The following is a 19521-nucleotide window of genomic DNA, read 5'->3' on the forward strand; positions in this document are numbered from 1 at the left end:
GGACTGTCCTGTTCACTGCCAGCCCTGCCTTCTTGACACCACTGGCACTGCTCCTGCCATTTGTTACATGTTCCACTAACGCCATCTAACTCAGGTTTGTATTATTTTCCCAAGAACAGCATTACTGTGGTCACTTCCTACCTCTTTGACAATCTTCTCTCCCCTTCTTCATTTAAAATAAGTTAACAAGAAACGAAAATTTAGTAGGTGGAAAGAGAATTTAAATGTTTAAAACACACATTGCAGGGAAGTAGCTGAGAACAAAGCTAAACTGCAGAAGTTGCCATTAATCAGGATCCAGGGAACTGCAATTGGGCAGTCAGGCTTATTATCAAGCAACTAAGTAATTAAGTACATTGTAAACCAGTTACTTACTTGAGTATGTATTTCTTACCTGAAAAAGGTTGAGGGCTTGAACAGCTGCATTGTCTAGAACCATATATTGACTAAGATCAAAAGTAGTCAGTTCAAATTGTCCAAAATTAGACTCGTCTGACAGCAACTCCAAAAACTTGATAACGGCCGACAAAGACGAAACAGCAACCTGAAGTTTTTTTTAAAAAAACCACATCATATTCTAGTTAGAAAGACTCCTGAATCCAAGACGATTTGATAAATGGTCCTAGAAAATTACAGCTGGGGAAGACTTTGAGCCATGTCAATTCTGGCAGGGCTATGAGAGACTCATCCTGTTTGACAAGACTTCATTTCCATAGGGATGTTCTATGACACTGTGGCGTCTTTCTAGGCAGGTGCAAGAACAACACATGAGACATCTGCATAATCTGATAAACAAAATGTGAAGTTGCATACCTTGCCAACTTTCCAAAGCTGTTATCAGAATGTTTCCAGCTCAGGAACACAAACAAGTTATACTGCAGACAAATGAGATATGCTGGATCATCTCAGGACATGGTTTCAGGGTTAGTTTTCAGCCAGAACAAGCATCTGATCTGACTCACTGCACAGCATTGCTGAGTGCCAGCACAAAAGAGAGGCACTAGCATGACTGACTTGCTCAGCTGCAACACACTTCAAACAACTCTAATCTGTTATGAAGTGACACATTAAGGGAGGATAATTCTGAACCTTATACCTGCAGTGAGCATCAGCAGTGAAGGGCATTTTAAAACTTGTTTATCTCAACAAATTGCCTTTTGTTTGCAGCTAAGAACAAATGTGCAGGCACTCAATCATATACTTAAGCCATAAGACAACACAAAAATATTATCATAAACATTACTCTGTTTTCAAATACCAATTTTCCTGTCACGCAAAATCACCAGAGTATTGTATTTCAGTCCTTAGGCTAGATAGATTATGAACAGAAGGTACCTCTTCTGCAGTCTACTTGCTTACCACAGCTTCTGATTTAAAGAGGTAAGTGAATGGTTTTCTCCATTTCTTCCAGGACCCCTGGTATCCAGCTCTGACACAGACCCAAGCTGAGCAGAACTGCTTAACACTTCAGCAAGAAAGTAGAGGAGATCAGCTCACATCAGGGGCACACACCACTCCACTTTTTAGAAAGAGATGCACTTTGAGCACTGCTCACCTGCTTTTCCATCTCTGGCAGTGCTGCACTATTCAGCTGCTCTTCTTTTTTGGATTTCAACAAGCGATTGAGATCCTGAACAATATCTTTTGTTGTGAAATCTGCCTTCTTCCTGTCGGTAATCAGGATTCCTCCCCTCTGAATGACCTGTTGTTCACAAGCACACACAGTTATCAATTAATTTCAAAATTTAAGGGACAGATGTTGACTATATAGAAGGAAACCCTGAAGTGGTATTTATTTACTTCTAGGCTGCAGGGAGAGGAATGACAAACAAGATTTTAATACTTTTGTTGATTAAAGGACAAATAAATCAACAAATAATACATTTTGTACACATAAATCAAAACTCCTTTTAATTAAGATATTGGTTCTTTGTTTTTCCACAAATCAGAGCCTGGCTAAAAAACCAGAACTGAGTTTTTTAGAGGTCTTACTGTCAGCCACAGCAGTTCCCTTACTTGTCTCACTTTTCCCATCTCTCCTGCAGTCTCTCCTCCTGGCAGCACACACTCCTTCGGGCCCAGTTGAACCAGCAGAGCTTCAAGGTTTGAGAACTGATCATTATCTGGGAATTCACAAACACTCAATTTTCTCAGTGTAGTGTCGACACAGCCCACTCCTACCACTCTCTGTCCATCAGCAGCAGACAGCTTAACCCCCACAACCCCGATGGCTGTGGACATATCATTGTTGGCAAAGAGAACTTCCTCAAACTGAGCAAGATTTCCTGGAGAACCCTATTTAGAAAAAGAAAAATACTTCTTAAAAGGAGTGTACACACTTTCTTTCTTTCAAAATAACAACTGATAAAACTCAGTACTGAAGAGTCCATTTTTATAAAATACAAGATTATTCTATTTTTTTAACCATTTGAATTTTACATATCACCTACACAGAGGAAATTACTTCAGGTTTCCTTTATTTCCCAACCTATGGCAAGGACACAGAGCAAGCTCTTTCAGCCTTAGGGAACTAGGAAATACAGTGATATGCATAACAGCTATATAACCAATACATAACAATCAGGTGTGAATTTTCATTATCAGTCCCTTAAAATCCTGAAACTCCAAACAGGAAAAAGCTATGGATTTTTTTCTATCATCTCACAATTATAAAGAAAGGTTGAAAATTGTACCTTGTAAGCTAAATACCAGTCATTTTCCTTGACAGATTTGCTCCCTGCTTTGTTCTTGTAAACTTCAACTCTGTAATGACGAACAAGAAGCAGGTCCCTCACAAAAGATTCAAAGTTCATTTTACTAAGCACAACACTCTCAAGCTTCTGAGTCCCTAAAAAAAAAAAAAGAAAATTATGAGACACCTGAATTTGTTATTTGTTCACAAAGTTTATTTTCTTATTTCCTGTAACCAAAATCCCCAAAAACAGCCGTTAGAAGACACTGTCTTAATATCAATGAAGCAAGCATAGAATCAATGAAACAACACAAACCCACAACATTCAACTGGTTAATACTAAAGAAGAAAGCATACTCCTTCTCCAAAGAAAAAAAATATTCAATTCCTAATTTCACTTTATCAGTACATTTTTTATATACAAAGGGATATGTTCCTCTCACAATATTTTTGGCTTGGTTTACTAATTAATATTTCACACATTTTCATCTAATGAGCGTTAGAAGTCTGCTACACGTTCTCTTTCTGGACAACATCTTTTCTTCTCTGCATAAGCAGCTTCTGCTGACAGAAAAGACTGCCACTCTATTCACACTCACACGTGTGCCAAGACATTTCCCTTTTATCATAATTTAGTCAGTAAAAACAACATATCACAAAAAAAATTTAACAGTTTACATTAAAACCTAACTTAAAAAGTGCCTAATTGACAATTTTCTTGCTTCTGCTCTTGTACGTGCAAGCAGATGATGCAGCTGAACAAATTTAATTCCGTGTAGCTGCCCAGGGGAGCAACACCACTTCTACCTCCCCATCTCCAGCAGCAGCCTACTCACAGAACAAGGTAATTCCACTACTGAGAAAACTGGGATTTCAGGCGAGTACATTAAGTTTTCTGCCAGGTTGGGAAGTGGAACTAACTCAGACTGGTGTCAGGCACATTGGAGTTAGATGACACACCAAGCAACAGGGACTATCACATCCCTCTTCTAGCAGCATGTTTTAATCACATTTGAGGCTCTTCCCTCCTTTTACATGAAAGATGTTAAACAGCAAACTTCCACAGCCATAGGAACTTATGGGTTTATTTTAAATAGGATTTTTTGAAACAGGTAAAAAAGTCTAATTCTACCTAATTATGTTCTTTTCCCCAGGGAAGAACTGTCCAACACAATTTTTCTTATTCTTTCAGTTGAGACAACACAATACAATTGCAGGGGGTGGGGAGCAGCTGAAGTGCACGTGTACTTCGAAATCATCTTGGAAGCAACAAGTGCAGTTTTGTGCTTTTAGTTGGATAAGGTTTAAAAGGGTTTAAAATTGGAGCTTGTAGTCACGTGATTACACTTGCAAAGTAACTTCTAAATTGAATACAACACTAATACCGATTAATGTTTCTAGTCTGAAAAATACATCAAGCTTTGGGTTTCTTAAATATTTTTTTACGTATGAGCTCATCACCCACAAGAGAAAGGAAAAAGCATATGAGGAGCTCATACTCTTTTTAATGGTGTGGTTCACACACAAAGTACTTGATTCATTGAAAGACATTTATTTTGCAAAATCTGAGCCAATAACTCAGCAACGTCGTGTTCCTCGAGATTAAGGCTAATACTACGGTTTGTATTCCGACAAGATAATTTATCCTGATGCTCTTAAACCCGACATCTACAAGCTCCACTGCCTTATACCAAGTGATAAACGAAAAGCGGCACGGGGTGGATGGAAAAGAAAACTTTAGGAAACACACAGAAACATTTGAAAGTAAAGAACTTCATTCAGTGATTGCCGGCCTCAGTGAACGGGAGCGAACACTGGAACACGGCCACCTCCCGCATCTCCCTCCCCGCATCCAACCGCCCCAGGAGCGGCGGGAAGGGAACCGCAGCACCGCCCGCCCGCTCGCCGAGACCGGCCCCAGCCTGAGCCCAAGCCACCCACGAAATGGCACAATGAGGCCAATCCTTGTGACACCCGCAGGCCGCGGCCTTGGTAACGCAGCACCGGCTGCCAGGGCCTCCCGGGGCTTCCACGGGCGATCTGGGGCATCTACCGGTGGTACCACCGCCACCTCTTCCTCCTCCTCCCCGCCACCCGAGGCCCGCCGCAGCCGGGCCTGGGGCAGGCGGCCTCGCCCCCGCCCGCCGCTGTCCCTCAGCGCCCGCTCCCGGGGCTCCCCCGCACGCACCCGGTGCTCCCGCCAGCTGGCGGATGACGGCGCGGGTGCGGAAAAGGTCGCGGGCGGCCAGCCGCGCGTCCGCGCCATGCACCGTGTAGTAGTCGCCGCGCTCGAAGAAGCGCACGGTGGTGTCGGGCTTCTCGGGCAGCGAGAGCACGGCGCGCACGAAGCCCGCCTCGGCCCCCGCGCCCTCAGGCCACACGGCCTCCCGCGGCGGCTCCACCGCCATCTTGTGCCGCCGCCGCTGCCTCCCGCCAAGCACGCCACGCGCGCGCCAGCGCGCCAGCAGCACCGTCCAATGGCTGCGCGGTCCGCGCCATGCGTCACGCCCGCCCCGCCCCCGAGCCGCACGGGTTGCGGGAGCGCGCAGGCCCGGCCCGCCCGCGCGCCGCCGCCGCCATGGCAACGCCGGTGCCGCGGGGTCGGGGCTCCGTGCTGCCTTCATCTCTCAATTACAGAGTCCCTTCGGTTGGAAAACTCCCCTGAGATCATCGGGTCCAACCTGCGAACGGACACCACCGTGTCCACCCGACCATGGCACCGATTGCCACGTGGAGCCTTTCCTTAAACACCGCCGGGAACGGTGACTGCACAACCTCCCTGGGCAGAATTCCTCCAGATGTCCAAGCTAATGCTGGATAACCAATGTGCCCCTGGCAGCCGTGCCGAGGTGGTCACTGCCTTTGCTCCAGGAGGAGAAGAGTGCCCTGCACGGGCTGCCAGAACGCAGCGCTGTCACCCCTGTCAGCCACACTGACCCACGCCAGGGGCTGTGGATGACAGGCCCTCCTCTGCTTACAGTAGGAATGGTGTTCAGAGACCCCGATGTGCTCCCTCCAGCAGACAGAGCAGCTCCTGCCCTACCTCCAGGCGCGGTCACTCCTCCCAGGACGCACAAGGAACAAGGCAAATGGCCAAAAAATCCAAGGCCTGACCCCCATTTACACACAGGGATTTCCCAGTCCAGGGACAGAAAGGGCAGGGGCTGGCCTGCAGCACTCAGAGGTATCCTGAGCCCTGGCTACAAGGTGGTCCTCATGCCAGAATGCTTTAGGTTTTTGATTTTTCATGCTCTTTTCCTTGCACCGTCCTAAGCATGTTTCTTTTTTTTTGTTTTGTGTGCCTGTTTTATCTTGTACTGTAAAGGCACAAAGGAATAGAAACAATATAGATGACAGTCTTTCTTTTGGTGATTATTGTCTAAGAATAATGAGAAATGCCATGTTTCATCAGCTAAGTCAAGTCTTCTTAGAAACTTCTCTTACCTTTGCATGGCTTTTCATCTTCCCAATCAGAAACCATTGTATCCCACTTCCCAAATTCTTGTATCCCAATACAGCTGCCTGCACACTATCACCTATAGACAAAACATACCTTCTATTTTACATGCCTCAGCATTCCTTGAATAAATGTTATGTTCTGGTTTGTGTACCTGGTAGAGAATATCCCCTTGTTTGCCAATCATTGCTTTCTCTCTCATTTCTTCCCTGTATTAGTCAGCTTCTCAAAAATCATCTCCCATCCTTCCTTTCTTTCTCCCTCCCATTGGTTTCCAGCTAAGGAATGCTTTTGGGACTTCTGTTTCTAGATTTTCTCACCTGGCTTCTCTCTTCTTTCCAACTGGTGAATCAATGTGCTCATCTTTTGTATTTCTTGGTGTCAATAGGTGCTTTTCCATAAGGCCCTCAGACGCCCACTTAAGAACTACTTCAAGTTTTCACATTAAACTAACTTTTTACTGGGCCACCCTGGTCTGAAGGTGGTGCCATGTGGTGGCCATTCCACCCCAGGGAATGCTTTGGTGTCCCCCCCTCTGCCCCATTCCTGCCTGGTGTCACTCTTGACTTCCCATCCACACTTCAGCCTTCCCCTCCCCAACCCTTGTGCTGAACTCCTGAGGTAACACAGCTTTTCCAGCAAAGACCTTCAAACCCCTTCTGTAAATGTATTTGCTGAAGGATCACACGTGGTTCTCGTGGTGAAGACGAAGTCCAATCTGCCTTTGTTTGGCATAGGAAAGAAGGAGCAAAGCAGGCTCTGGAGCTTTGACAGCTTTGTAGTAGCCCAAAAATCTTCCTCTTATCTCCAAAACAATTGTAAAAATGACAGTGTTCTCGCAAGCCAAATGTATTTATTTTCGGTATGAATAAATTTGATTTTCATAACCTTTTCAGAAGCAGCTGAACTATCTGGTCTGATACTTCCCACCACCAAAAGCGCTTGCTTGCAGCAATACTTGCACAGTAAATTCAGCCTGAACAACTGTCATTTAGCAAGTACATTACCTTGGGACTGCACTCACAGTGTCAGGCAACCTTGCCAAGCATCGGTAATACCAGGTCAGCCCAGAATACACATTTTGAATAGCTGGGACAGCTTGTCTTTGTACACTGATGTTTACAGATAAGGCAGGAGACAGGACAGGGAGAAAAGGAGTGTCCCATACAAACATCTGGAGAGAGGGTGGACTCCAGGGACCTCATTGTCATCTTCAAAAGCGGTAAAATAATGCCTGCTAAGCTGTAATTGCTGCGTGTTTCAGCGTTTCCCTCTCTCTGCCCCGGGCTGGTTGCGCCTCCTCCTCCAGCGCTTTGCTCAAGGCAGCTCCGCAGGCTCCCGTTCGCGGCGAGCCCAACCTGGCCGCTAGTGCCCTGAGCGCGGTGACCACGGCCCGTGAACAACAATCGTGTTGTGGCATCCCTTGCACAGGACAGCCCAGCACTGATCACCTTCGCTTGCAGCCTCTGCCATTTTCTGTGTGCCGTTGTTCTTCCCGGGCAGCTCCAGCAGGGACCGGCTGATCCGCGCAGCTCAGCTGAGCGGGGCCCATTTCCCTGGAGCCGGGCTGGGTTCATTCACTGTAACAGAGCAGTCCCTGCTTTTTCCCTTGCCTACCAGCAGCGACGGGAATGAGATGTCTGTAATTGTTACGCCCATGGCGGGTGGAAAAATGCTGCTAACCTAGACCTTAATTAATTTTTTGCCTTCTTAGGCATAAGTAGCGTACAGAGAAAAATTACAATGGGTTTTCAGTTAGGAAAATAGATGTCCTTTAACCACTCTGCAGGAAAAAAAAAAAAAAATTCTTCTTCACCAGTGGTCAGTTAGTATACAGCTGTGATCAGTGGCAGCTCTAATGCTTTTGAGCTGGTGGGGATGTCGGCAAATCTGGTATCAGACTGATGTGCATCTGTATGTACACTCACGTCATGCAGCAGAGACTTAACATTAACAGGATAAGAATATTTAGATAACGTGAGTTTGAAAACAGAAAATATGGCTGTTGCCTTGTAGAGAACCTTTTAACTTTCTTCTGTTTACTTTTTTTTACCAGATTTGGCACAGCCATGCTCTGCTTGGCAGGCAAGTGTAAGAATTCTGCAGTGCATTTAGAGGATAGTAGTGAAAAAAAAAAATCACTTTTTGCACATGTGAGGCTTTCACACAGTATAGATTGGTCAGTGTCTCCTCTACCATCACAGACCCTCTCCTTTTTGTGCATGTCTGCCCTTGCATGTCCCTGCTAAGACAAGGATTTTAACAAAGCTCATAACAGTCTCTGGGTTTGGGATCAATTATTCTGAACATAAGGCACCCCTGTAGTATGCCTGAATGCCTGTATGCCCTGGGATGGACCTTTGCCAGACTGCAGCCTCTCCTGGGAGCTGCTAGAATTCCCTAACTAGCACTTGTAAAATTGGAGTAGCAGAGCAGCTAGTATTTTTAGAATATTTTCCTAGAATTTTTTTCCTAGAATATTTTTCTGGCAATTTCATGTCAGTCAAAGTCACCGTATTCTGGTGATCAAAGTCCAGCAGGTGGGGATATAAATAAACATGGTTCACAAACTGTTTTTCCTCTTACCAAACTACTCTGACTGTTCAGGAGGGTAATGGGTAGAGTACTGTCAACAGACCCCACAGATGCAACACTGACTTTTCATTTTCTAGCTGTGGAAACTGTGCTTTGGCATTTCCCAAGTCTTAGAAGAAAGTTGTATAGACTTTATTGGTCATGCTTTCTCAAAGATATTATTAGCATTCCCTCTTCTAAAAAGTCTGTCATTTTCTTTACATAAACATATATTTAATTTTACTCTGCAGTAATAATAATACATATTTGATAGTGTAATAATCCATGAGGAAGTAATAGATTTGCACTTGCCTATACAAACACTATTTCCCATGTTGTACATAGGCACTAAGATATGTATTTTTACTTACAGTTTGTGTCTATCCCTCTGTAACACAAAAATCTCTTTTACCTAGTCTTAATACATTTTCAACCTGCCCTTCATATGCTTTCTCAAAATTGACATTACGTGAAAAGAAACATGGTATCTCAACTTTGTGTGAAACTTTAGATTTTAAAAATATGCTCTTTCACATAAGGAAGTTAATGAATAAGGCAAATAGAAGTACCAAAATATTCACCTAGTTAAAAATTGATGCAGAGACTACTAGTCCTTTATTAAGTTCAATTAGTCTGTTTTACAGGAAACGCTCTTTTTAACTTTGCTGAATGTTTTCCAATAGTATTAAAAGTAGTATCCAAGTATCAAAATAGCAACCATTTAATATTTTGCTATTTAATACCATTTTTTTCAATAGCAATCATTTTTTGCCATATAGCTCTATATATGAGAAGAACTACCACATGCATATATGGAGAGTTGGCACAATCTGATAATTGCTTTTTTTCTTTAAATTTCATCATATTAGTCTCGGTATAAAAACCTATAAAACACAATAAGCTGCAGGATACCAATACACTAATTTCTCAGGTATTTCCTCCCTCATCCCTTCCCATTTCCCTATAAATACACACTTTTATGCAGCTGGACAAGTGCAGTGTTTAGTAAATAGAACAACACAAAGGCCAATATGTCAATAAAATTATTTAGAACAGGAAACTAATGAAAAAACTATTACTGATCGCCATTTTGAGAGCTGAGCAGCACCATGTTAGTGCCATAGTAACTGAATTTAGAAACAATGCATTCCCTTCAGTTGTGGATTTAGTTTTTTAGTAAAAAAAACGCTGGGTTTTTTTTTAATTTCTGTAAACTTTCTGATTTTCTAAACCCTTGGCTAGTTTCAGTCAAATTTGACAAGGAAGAACACCATAATACAGCACTAAGCTTCATATCTGACACAAAAAGCTCCACTAAGTAAAAAAAATGGCAAAGTATCTGAATGCCTCCCTGTAGTGTGGGAAAAGCAGGGAGAAGATGATGTTCAAACAAACCGATTGGGACAAGGTCCAGGCCACACAGCAGCTACGTACCAGCCCGTCCAGTCAAGCCTGCACAGGTGCAGCTCCAGCCCAGCCACAGCACACAACACCTCCTTCCATCATCCCACAGGCCAGAAACCTGGTGTGAAAGGGGGAGGGAAGGAGGAGAGAAAACAATGGCATTAAAATATTGGGGAGAAGAAAGAAATGGCAAGGATTACCATAGTGCACACATTTAAGGAAGTGGAAGAGGAGACTGAAGAAGAAGGGAAGACAACACACACGACTCAGCACAAGACCACCTAACTGAAAACTTGGCTTTATTTGGTTAACAGCTGACAGAATTGTACAAAATTCATCACACAACTCAGCAGATTGCCCGCATACCTGGCAAGAAAGGGAATGGCACAGATCAGCAGAAGGAGAGCCTGCCCTGCAGAGGTTATCACTGACAGTTTCCTGAAAAGGGTGCAAAACATTCCAGTCAATTCCCTACTTCAGGATTTTTGTGCAATATCCCACACAGCAATGTATTCATGTGAGGTACCACCCTGTTGAAGGGCAGAATGGATACTGGTGAGCTGTGAGAGGGGAGGTGACACCACCACAGTTCAGCAACTTCCCTGTGATACCTAGCAGGCACACTGATGGGACACATTTCACATTTAATTTCATGAACAGTACGTTGAATATCCTCTCAGTAGTTTATCCTACTTTTCCTGTTTTAGCCAGAGTGGGTCAAAACATGCACCACATTAGTGACAAGGTTTGTCATTCAGTTCCTTATCTTGCATATCATTATTTCTTTGGCAACAGGAGTTACAGCATTTCCTTTATAAATCAGATACGCTGGAGGAATTGCTAACCAACATCCATGGCACAGGTTACTGATAGCCAAAGCAAGCTCTCATGTCCAGGGAAGGCTCTGGGAGGCTGAGAGCCTGTGGAAGTCTGGCCAGCATTTATGGCAGAGAACAGGAATAACAGCAGAAACAGCTTTTTGCTGTGCAACAGCTTTGCCACAGACAAAATCACAGCAATGGGGTAAATTGCTCCACCATCAGATACCAGGCTTGCCCACCCCCAACCCTGCACTAGAGATGTTGTAGGCTAGAGGTTTATTTTAAATACTTACACAGCATTGGAAAGATCAGTCTATGCATTCCTGAAATGATTGCATTCTCAGCCTGTTCATTTTTTATACAACAATCTGTATAGTATCATTTCACTCTTGTTGCATACTTTCCACAGCTTTAAGAAAAAATATCATACTACTGAGATACTAGATGGCTAAAAACCTGCTAATTGGAGTTCTAGAATATTTTCAAGTATGCTGAGGTTCCATGCTTTAAGGAATTAAACTACAGATTTGTAAGCATGATAACTTAGCAGATTATCATTTCACTATGGAAGAATTAGAAGCCTGTTTCAAAGTTTTTATTAATTCAAGTCATAAAAAAGTTACAGCATCTTCAAATATGTACAAACTGCCATAAAAACGTTGCGTTCAGTTATACAGGAGACAGTCTCATTACAACATCATGGCTACAAAATTATTACTTTCAATAAAACTCCCACAAGGGTAAAATAACCACTTAGGCATGTATGCTCCAAAACCCTAGTAACAGCAGTTGTCAACTCATTTCATCATCATTTAAAAAAAAAAAAAAAAAAAAAAAAAAAAAAATCAGGGAGCAATAGTTAAGTTTTACTTGAGTAAGATGGGGCATTTAACTCTCAACAAATAGTAAAAGTAGTTGAATGGTTACCAGTCTTGGTTGTTAAGAGTTTTAACAATCATTAAGTGAGCACAATTGCCTCCTTTTCAGGAGGAAACTTTTAAGAGTTAAGATTCATGCCTCCAATGTTTTTGTTGTCTTCTTGCTTGAATCTGGCTTGTCTTCAGTTGATTTAGTTAAGCATTCAGTCCTCTATGCATTTCATTCATTTCCTTCACCTGGAGGAGAGAAGGTAGAGGGAGATCAACATCTGTGCTACTTCTAAACTTCAAGACTCAATAAGTCATTGGGATTTAACAGCCCAGATTTTCATTAGCAAATGAATTTGATGCAGCACTAACAGAACCAACCATGTAACAGCCACCAGATTAAAAAAGGAAAAGAAAAAAAAAGAAATGCACTACTTAGGGTACATGCAGGAAGCAGACAATACTATTTAGCTACAACATTGTTTGGATTCCTTCACAAAAGGCTCCACACTTGGCCGTGAAGCACCATTTGCTATTCCATTGGAAAGCAGCTCTTCAATGGAAACTGGAAGACCGATGCAAATACCTCAGTAAAGGTCTTAGTCACAGAACAAGGCTATCAGCACTTCCTGTGGATTGCACAGCCCTTTGCTATACGTATGTAAAATAGGGTTTGCAGTAAAACTGAACCCCACCCCCTCAGCCCTGGGAAAAGCAGATCATCGCCAGCTGCCTTTGAAATTAGTGCAGAACTACACAGAGGTGAAAACTAGCTATGAAATTTGAATACTTTCAGTTTCCTTGAACACATCTGAAGCATCCAAAGGGAGTTTTTAACCTACAGCAAGCTTAGGAGTTTCTGGATTCTGGTCAACCTCCTCCCCACACATGCACCACAAACAGAAAATAATTACCTCAGCTTTCACGTACTTCCCTTTCCTCCTCCTTGTCAGGACCTGTAAGAGAAAGATGCAATATTTTTTAAAGTCTTGATATACAAGTAACTTCATCTGGTTTTGACTTGAAAAACACCAAACTTGAAGCTATCCGTTCCCCGTCCTTCAGAAGTGAGGCAGGTACAAACCAGGTTGTCTGTCACTCTGAACTGCTTTAAACCAGGAGGTACTTTGTACACCTCCATGAATTGTTCCCAATACTTGTTTCCCGGGTGACACCCTTCAGTTGTAACCTGAAACACTGACAGTGCCCACCACCAATTTCCCATCTCCCAAGTCTTAAGAAGCAAGCCAGTTTACAAAGGAAAATTTTCCATCAGAGTCCAAATACGTATGTTGTTGCTTCCCAAACTGTACCAGTACCACTCCGCTTGGCAGCTTTGTTAGAACTTACCAGAACAACAACTGCAGCCACTATTGCTATGACTATCACTACAATGACAGCAATAAGGCCAGGAGCGAGAGACTTCATGGAAAACTCCGGTGCTATTTCATCAACATAGTAGACCACTGTCTTCTCAAGCTTCACCGGTTCATTGTCAATGCTGACGTTTAGCCCGGCACTATTATGAAAGATGGACTGACCTTTCACCTAAAACAGAAAGGAAAAGAGAGACCTGCTAGTTCACATTGTAGTAAGGCATTTATCTCACCACAGGAATAATTCACCTTGCCTTAGCCAGTACACAGCCAGACTCCCAAGTGCAGTGCAAGATACACACCCAGCCTCTGGCAAACTTTACCCGTGACACACTTACATCTTTCTCAAAATAGTAGGCCACATCAGCTATATCCACATCTCCAAACGATTTGTCTGAGGCATTTTGCTTCAAATCAATAGTAATGTACGGGTTTTCATACTGCAATAAAAATATAGCATGGTATTAAGAAGAAGGTACTTTAAATCCAGCTATCAACTTTTCACCAAAACATTATGATCCAGTTTGTGAACTTGCATCCTGGATCAAGTTTATGGTTTTTGAACTCAAGCCAACTGTTTACAGTAGGATTCAAATTCCACTTTTTCAGTGAAGCGAAGAAGTTATCTACATACTAAGGAGAGCAGTGTAGTTTCTCAGCATTTCTGTTCAGATACAACTATTTGCTAACTGCTCACTATTTTGAGAGCTTCTACTGAAACTCATGTAGCATTGCATTAGTCAAATACGAGTTTTTAAAGCTATAACAAAATGAAGTTCTCATACTCTACACTCAACATTATGTGCCTCTTACCAGAACACTGGTTATGTAGCGGCCATCCAGCTGATAACGACTGGTAATGGTATCTGTGAAAAACCTGCAAGGATATGAAAGCCATGGCTGTTAAAGACAGTATTACTTCACTTGAGAAGCAGAGAAGATGAGTGTAATTGTTTTCTTCTGCAGTCTCTGTGGTGGGTGGACCTCAGCTAGCAGCTAAACCTTCACCTAGTCTCTCATTCACTTCCCCCTAGCAAGACTGGGAAAAGAATCAGAAGGGCAAAAGCAAGGAAAAAAAAACCAAAAACAAAACAACCCTCATCAGTTAAAATAAAGACAGTCTGGTAAGTGAAAGGGCTGGGTGGGGGAAATAAAAAACCTCAAGTGACATCAAAGCAATCAGTCATCACTGACAGATCAGTGTCCAGCCAACCTCTGAGCAATGGCTACTTGGGAAAAGACTTTCCCCCAGATTTATTGTTGAACGAGACATTATACAATATAGGCTACCTGTTCAGTCTATTCAGGTCAGCCCTGTGCCCTTCCCAGCCTCTTGCCCATCCCCAGCCTACTCACTGGGGCAGCAGAGTAAGAGTTTGAGGAGGCCTTGACATTATCTAAGTGCTGTTCAGCAGTAACTAAAACAGTGGTGAATTAACACCGTTTTGGTCACAGGTCTAAAATGCAGCACCACACCAACTGCTATCAAGAAAATTAACTCTGTCCCAACCAAACCCAGTGCACTCTCTTCATGCTAGAGTTCAATTAACAGTGAACATCTTCCTAACAGTGAAGATGCACTTACTGTAAAATAAACACCTGTGTTAGACAAAAGTTTCGGCAGCGTGAAGAGTTCAGAAGAAGAGCTAGAGGGCAGCAGCTTTTGTTCTGGAAAGGAGGTGATCTAGTAGCTACAAGTAAGGTTTTAACATAATAATATTAAAAAAAAAGAGAAAAAGGCTAAACTCAATTTCCTCCTGCTGCTCCTATGTAGTCCTTCTGCCATTTTTGTCAGCTTACTTTCTGAACAGTTTCATCCATTATCTTCCATTTCTTTCGGTATATTGTTTTGAGGGGGGAAAAATACTAGCAATCATTTTTAAATGGAAGGGAATCTTTAGCAGTCAATTTGTTTCTAATACAAATTAAAGCAATTCTATAAAGAATCTGCAACTTGCTTCAAAATGTCTTACAAATGAGTTCACAGGTCTGGCAATGCTTTTAGCAACCGTTTAGAAATACACTAGATATCTAGTAGGACATGCATATACTAGCATGACATATTATTATCATCACTTACTTCTTTAAAGATTCAGCATTCAGAGGAGCATTTCTCTCAGCATGTTTCATTTCAATAATGATCCACCTGAAGTACAATAAATATTCTTAAAGTACATGCATATAAAACATACCAAAAAATCTAACCCCAGGCTAGAACAACAGAACAATGACAAAAAACCAAAGCAAGCAAAGTGTCTTCTAAGCCCATTCAATGTCTCCTTGCTCCTGAAGAAAAAAACCCAACAATACGCAAGTGTTGATTGCTCCATCTTCATTCATCCCCAGTGCATCATTCACACAAGGCAGAGCCTCATACAGGAATGTTTTCATGTTACAGCACACCCTGTTGAAAGACTTACATCGTTCTGACTAATTGATTGCACTTCAAGTCTGCATCATGTTTGTCAGTTCTTCTAACTCCAGCTGTGTTCACACACCAACAGGTGGTTCCATTACACTGCTTTGCCTTGAAAGCACCAGTATTTTCACAGTCAGGATCATAAAGGCCATCAGTATCTTCAAATGCATCTTTTGGTTTCTCACGACGACCTGATTTTGAGCCCATCACTTCTGCTTTCATCAGCAGGCATTTTGAAGTCACTAAAAATAACCAGAAAATCACGTTATGCAGCAACAGACCACACACGTCCAAAAAAGAGCTCTGAGTCCATCCAAACACAAGGTGACATCAGCAGCAACCAGATTCAAAGCCATTACAAGGAAGAGCAGATGTCTAATCTGTACGTGGTGCATAAAATCAATACAACCGGGGTATGCCAGCCTCTCAAGGCAAAGGCCTAACAAGCCCAGCCTTAAGGCTTTCAGCTCCCGTTTCTCACATCTAGAGGCTTGCTCACAACTGAGCTTGAATCCGGAGTGAGGGCTTGTCACAAGGCTCTTTCCCTCTAGATTTGTAGGAAAAGTGAGGATATGTGCTTGCAAGGAAGCTAAACGTTCATCTTCAAGAAACTCTTGCCACTGGAGAATAAATATTGAGGAGGAGGCATGAGCCTACATCAGTACAAACAGAGAAAACCTGAACGCTTATCTTCCAACACCAGTTGACCTGGAAGACCAGGAAGGAGAACTCCTTCCTTGCCTCCATTGTTTGCTGGGGACTCAACGGTGATTCCAACAAATTCCCCGGCGCTCTGCGGGCGCGTTTCCGTGCCACCCACCCGGCCGTGCCCTTTTACTCACGGGTGGCACAGTCCACGGAGACGCCGGAGCCGATGGCGTCGCAGCGGCATTGCCCGTTGTCCAACCTGCAGTTGGTGACACGCTTGTTCTTCTCGCAGACACACGCTACAAGAGAAGCGCAGCCATGAGCCGGGCACCGCGGGGCACCGCCACCGGACAGGACGGACAAAGCCGCCCCTCACCGGCCGGGCGTGGCGTGCCCGCACACCCCGGGCACCCGCCCGCCCTCCCTCCCTTCTCGAGCGAGGGCTCCCTGCGCAGCCCTGGGGGCGCGGACAAAGGGGCGCCATCGGGGCCGGGCGCTCCTGCCCCCTCCGCGTCCCCGGCGAACAGGACCGGGGGGAATGGTGTCGCCATTTGGGGGCACGCGCGGAGCAGCCCCATTGGGGGGGGGGGGGGGGCGGGAGGGGGTCCCGGGGCGGGGTAGCTCGGCCAGGAGAGGGGTGCGGGCACTCACGATTCTGGGCAGTGGCGGCGGCGCAGAGCACCAGCAGCAGGAGCGCAACCCCGCAGAGCGGCTTCATGGCTGGGGTGGGCGGCGGGGCGCGGAGAGGCCGGGGGAAAGTCCTCGGGGACGCGGGCGGAGAGGGAGCGCTGCGTGCGCGGCAGCGGCGGCGGAGCGATGTGAGCCGCCCGACAGGTTCCGCAGGTGCTGGTGGCTGCGCCGCGCCCTCCCGGCTCCGGTTACACCTGGGACGCGCGGGGGGAGCGGCGGCAGCTCCTCCCCCGGGCCCGCCGGGCGCGCTCTTAAACCACCACCGCCCCCTCCTCCCCCCGCACCTGGGCGAAACTGGATGGGGCAGGGCGGGACCCGCTCCCGGCCCGGCCTCAGCAGCGCCTCTCCTGCGGAATGGGGAGGGGGAGCGGCGGTGCGAGAGGCGTCCCGAGGCGCGGCCCTGCCCGCTTTTTACCCCGGCTATGAAACCACCCCGCCTGGGTGGAGGAGCGGTGGGCTGAGGCTGTCGTGGGGAGCCGGGGGACAGCTGCTGCTGCCGCCGCCGTCGAGGGGAAAGTGTTAGTCATCGCCGGGAGCTCCCGGGTGTGATTGCCCTGTGACACACGGGCAGCGGGGCCGAGCTCGTGTCCCTCCCGGCGCGGGGCTTTCCGCGCCCGCCGCTGACCTTCGGAGCGCCGGGGCAATCCCGAGCTCTCTGTCCCGGCCTCGTGGCCCTCGGCTCTTCCCCCGGGGCATGCTGGGGGTGTTTCCACTCCCCTCTCGGCGAGCTGAGAGCAAGCAGGGAATACTTGCACTTCGTAGCGAGCTCAGTTCGCATCCGACGGTGCCGGGTGTGAACTACTCTGTGCTTGGCGTAAATTCTGATAATTCCTCAGTAAATTAAAAACTAGAACGCTTATCTGTATAGAATGAACACTTTCGTAAAGATCTCTCCTGTTCGTGTGTTTTGGTTTTATTTTCGGTTTTGGTTCCTTTCTAGAATACATAGTAGATGTCTCTGCCTCAATGTTGCTCTGAAGATTCGCTCCTGGTGCTGCAGTATCCTCAGTTCCTCGCTCAAAGCTCTGAGTGCTTTGTCTCTGAGCAGCGTAGCTTTGTGGGAACCTACAAAATGGGAGGTAGTGCCAGAGCCCTGCCAGGTTGCCGAGGAGGAAACATGGGAAAGCCAGTTGAAGGCTTTAAGATGGCTTTCCAGAGTGTAAAAGCAATGCCAAAATGGAAGACAAAAGATGAGTATGGTGCACCAGAAATGCTTTATAAACCTTGAGTTTATTTATTCAGTTAAAAACTTGCATATATCTTCCTGAAAGATATATTAGCACCCTAGAAAAAAAAAAGTTGTTTTAGTACAGGATAAAACCAGAATGATATTCTACCCAAAGACTTGAAGCTTCCTCTTACCAGTTTGCTGCACAATATAAACATGTTTCTACTTTTGCACATGCAGACGTCAGTAAGGGAAACTGTTTAAAAACTTTGCGTCTTTGAAGCGAAATTGCCAGTGCACTATCATAGTGTTTTTGTCTCTGCACAGCTGTGTTTGTGTTGTACATGGTTTTGTATGTTGTTTTTGTCTCCAGTGCCCTGCTGCTGTCTCAGATGGGTCCAAGTTAAAGGACTGCTCCTTGGATTTGCTCCAGGTACAGCCTGAATCAGAGTTTTGCAGCATTTGTCTTGATTCTTTTTGTGGTTTTGCATGGTTTCTGACTGATAAGTGTGTTCTTCTGATACACTTGTCAGTGACTCAAAAGGAAAGATTGGCCTAGCAATATGAAAGCTTGGGAAGACTAAAGTCTTAGATACGGACTTCTTGCATTGCTTTCATCAAGTGATGGTATTTTTTAGAGAGATGAGTAGGATCCATAAGCTCAGAAATGTCTGCCTTACTATGAACCTCTTATTCCATGTTAAAGTAGTGGATTGTTCAAGATGAGAAGAGCTGTCTTGTCATTATCAAATTGCCAAGCTGACCTACGTAAGCCTTGATAACAAGGACCAATACGTTTTATGATAGGCTTTTGCCTTTATTTATTTTTTTAATATGTAAGTGTTGAAGAGCAGAACAGGCTGGGTACAGCTAGTCCTCTTTCTTCTTCTGATCCTTGTCGTGTATAGGTAAATCTCTGTGCCTAGTTTTACAAATCCAAATGTGAAGAAATTACTGTTTAAACGTTGCTCAGTGTTTTTGAAGGAGAGTTGCTCTGCGTGAGGTCATTCACCAGCGAGGCGATGGAAATGAGGGACTATTCACAGCAGAGTTAATCTTAACTCTCTTTCACGGTTATTTTGAGGGCAGCTTCTCAGTAGAATCAAAACCAGTGGAGCAGACATGAGGCTAAACAGGTACAAGGGCCTGAGTGTTGAGGTTTATTACACAGGTACCCTGGTGTCTGGGGGGTTGGGAGGCAGTGTTATTTTTGTACCTTTTGTGGTGCTTGTACCTCTTTGTGCTGAAATACGTGACCATATTCAATAGCTATTCTATATTAACTTTACTCAGCACACAACTCTAAAGGCAAGGCCTTGCATATTGGTTATAAACAGGATAATTCTATCAATTGTTGGAGATACCTCCTCTTATCAAATAGCTGACTGCTGATTAGGCAGTGCAGT

General features: G+C 44.6%; 2 protein-coding genes across 2 annotated transcripts in view; both read right to left on the reverse strand.

Moving 5' to 3' along the window:
* MSH2 (mutS homolog 2) overlaps window positions 1-5100 on the reverse strand; it is a 47440-nt gene extending 42340 nt beyond the window's left edge. Inside the window, exons 1-5 of the mRNA XM_066178108.1 lie at window positions 4881-5100; window positions 2694-2848; window positions 2017-2295; window positions 1556-1702; window positions 395-544 (exon numbers count right to left, since the gene is read on the reverse strand). Of these exons, the coding sequence (XP_066034205.1) occupies window positions 395-544; window positions 1556-1702; window positions 2017-2295; window positions 2694-2848; window positions 4881-5100 (951 nt within the window). The remainder of the gene's footprint in view (window positions 1-394; window positions 545-1555; window positions 1703-2016; window positions 2296-2693; window positions 2849-4880) is intronic.
* Window positions 5101-10409: 5309 nt separating this feature from the next.
* On the reverse strand, window positions 10410-17155 carry EPCAM (epithelial cell adhesion molecule). The gene is made up of 9 exons (XM_066178109.1): window positions 16909-17155; window positions 16452-16556; window positions 15611-15851; window positions 15271-15336; window positions 14004-14067; window positions 13529-13630; window positions 13165-13362; window positions 12729-12770; window positions 10410-12063 (listed from the first exon to the last, which is right to left on the reverse strand). Exons 1-9 carry the CDS (start codon window positions 16973-16975, stop codon window positions 12022-12024), a joined length of 927 nt encoding a protein of 308 aa, XP_066034206.1. The 5' UTR covers window positions 16976-17155; the 3' UTR covers window positions 10410-12021.
* Between the last annotated feature and the right edge of the window lie 2366 nt (window positions 17156-19521).

The sequence above is a fragment of the Chamaea fasciata genome, unplaced genomic scaffold, assembly GCF_029207755.1.
Source record: "Chamaea fasciata isolate MVZ Bird 193981 ecotype frontalis unplaced genomic scaffold, bChaFas1.0.hap1 SCAF_3, whole genome shotgun sequence".
NCBI classification, from domain to species: Eukaryota; Metazoa; Chordata; class Aves; order Passeriformes; family Sylviidae; genus Chamaea; species Chamaea fasciata.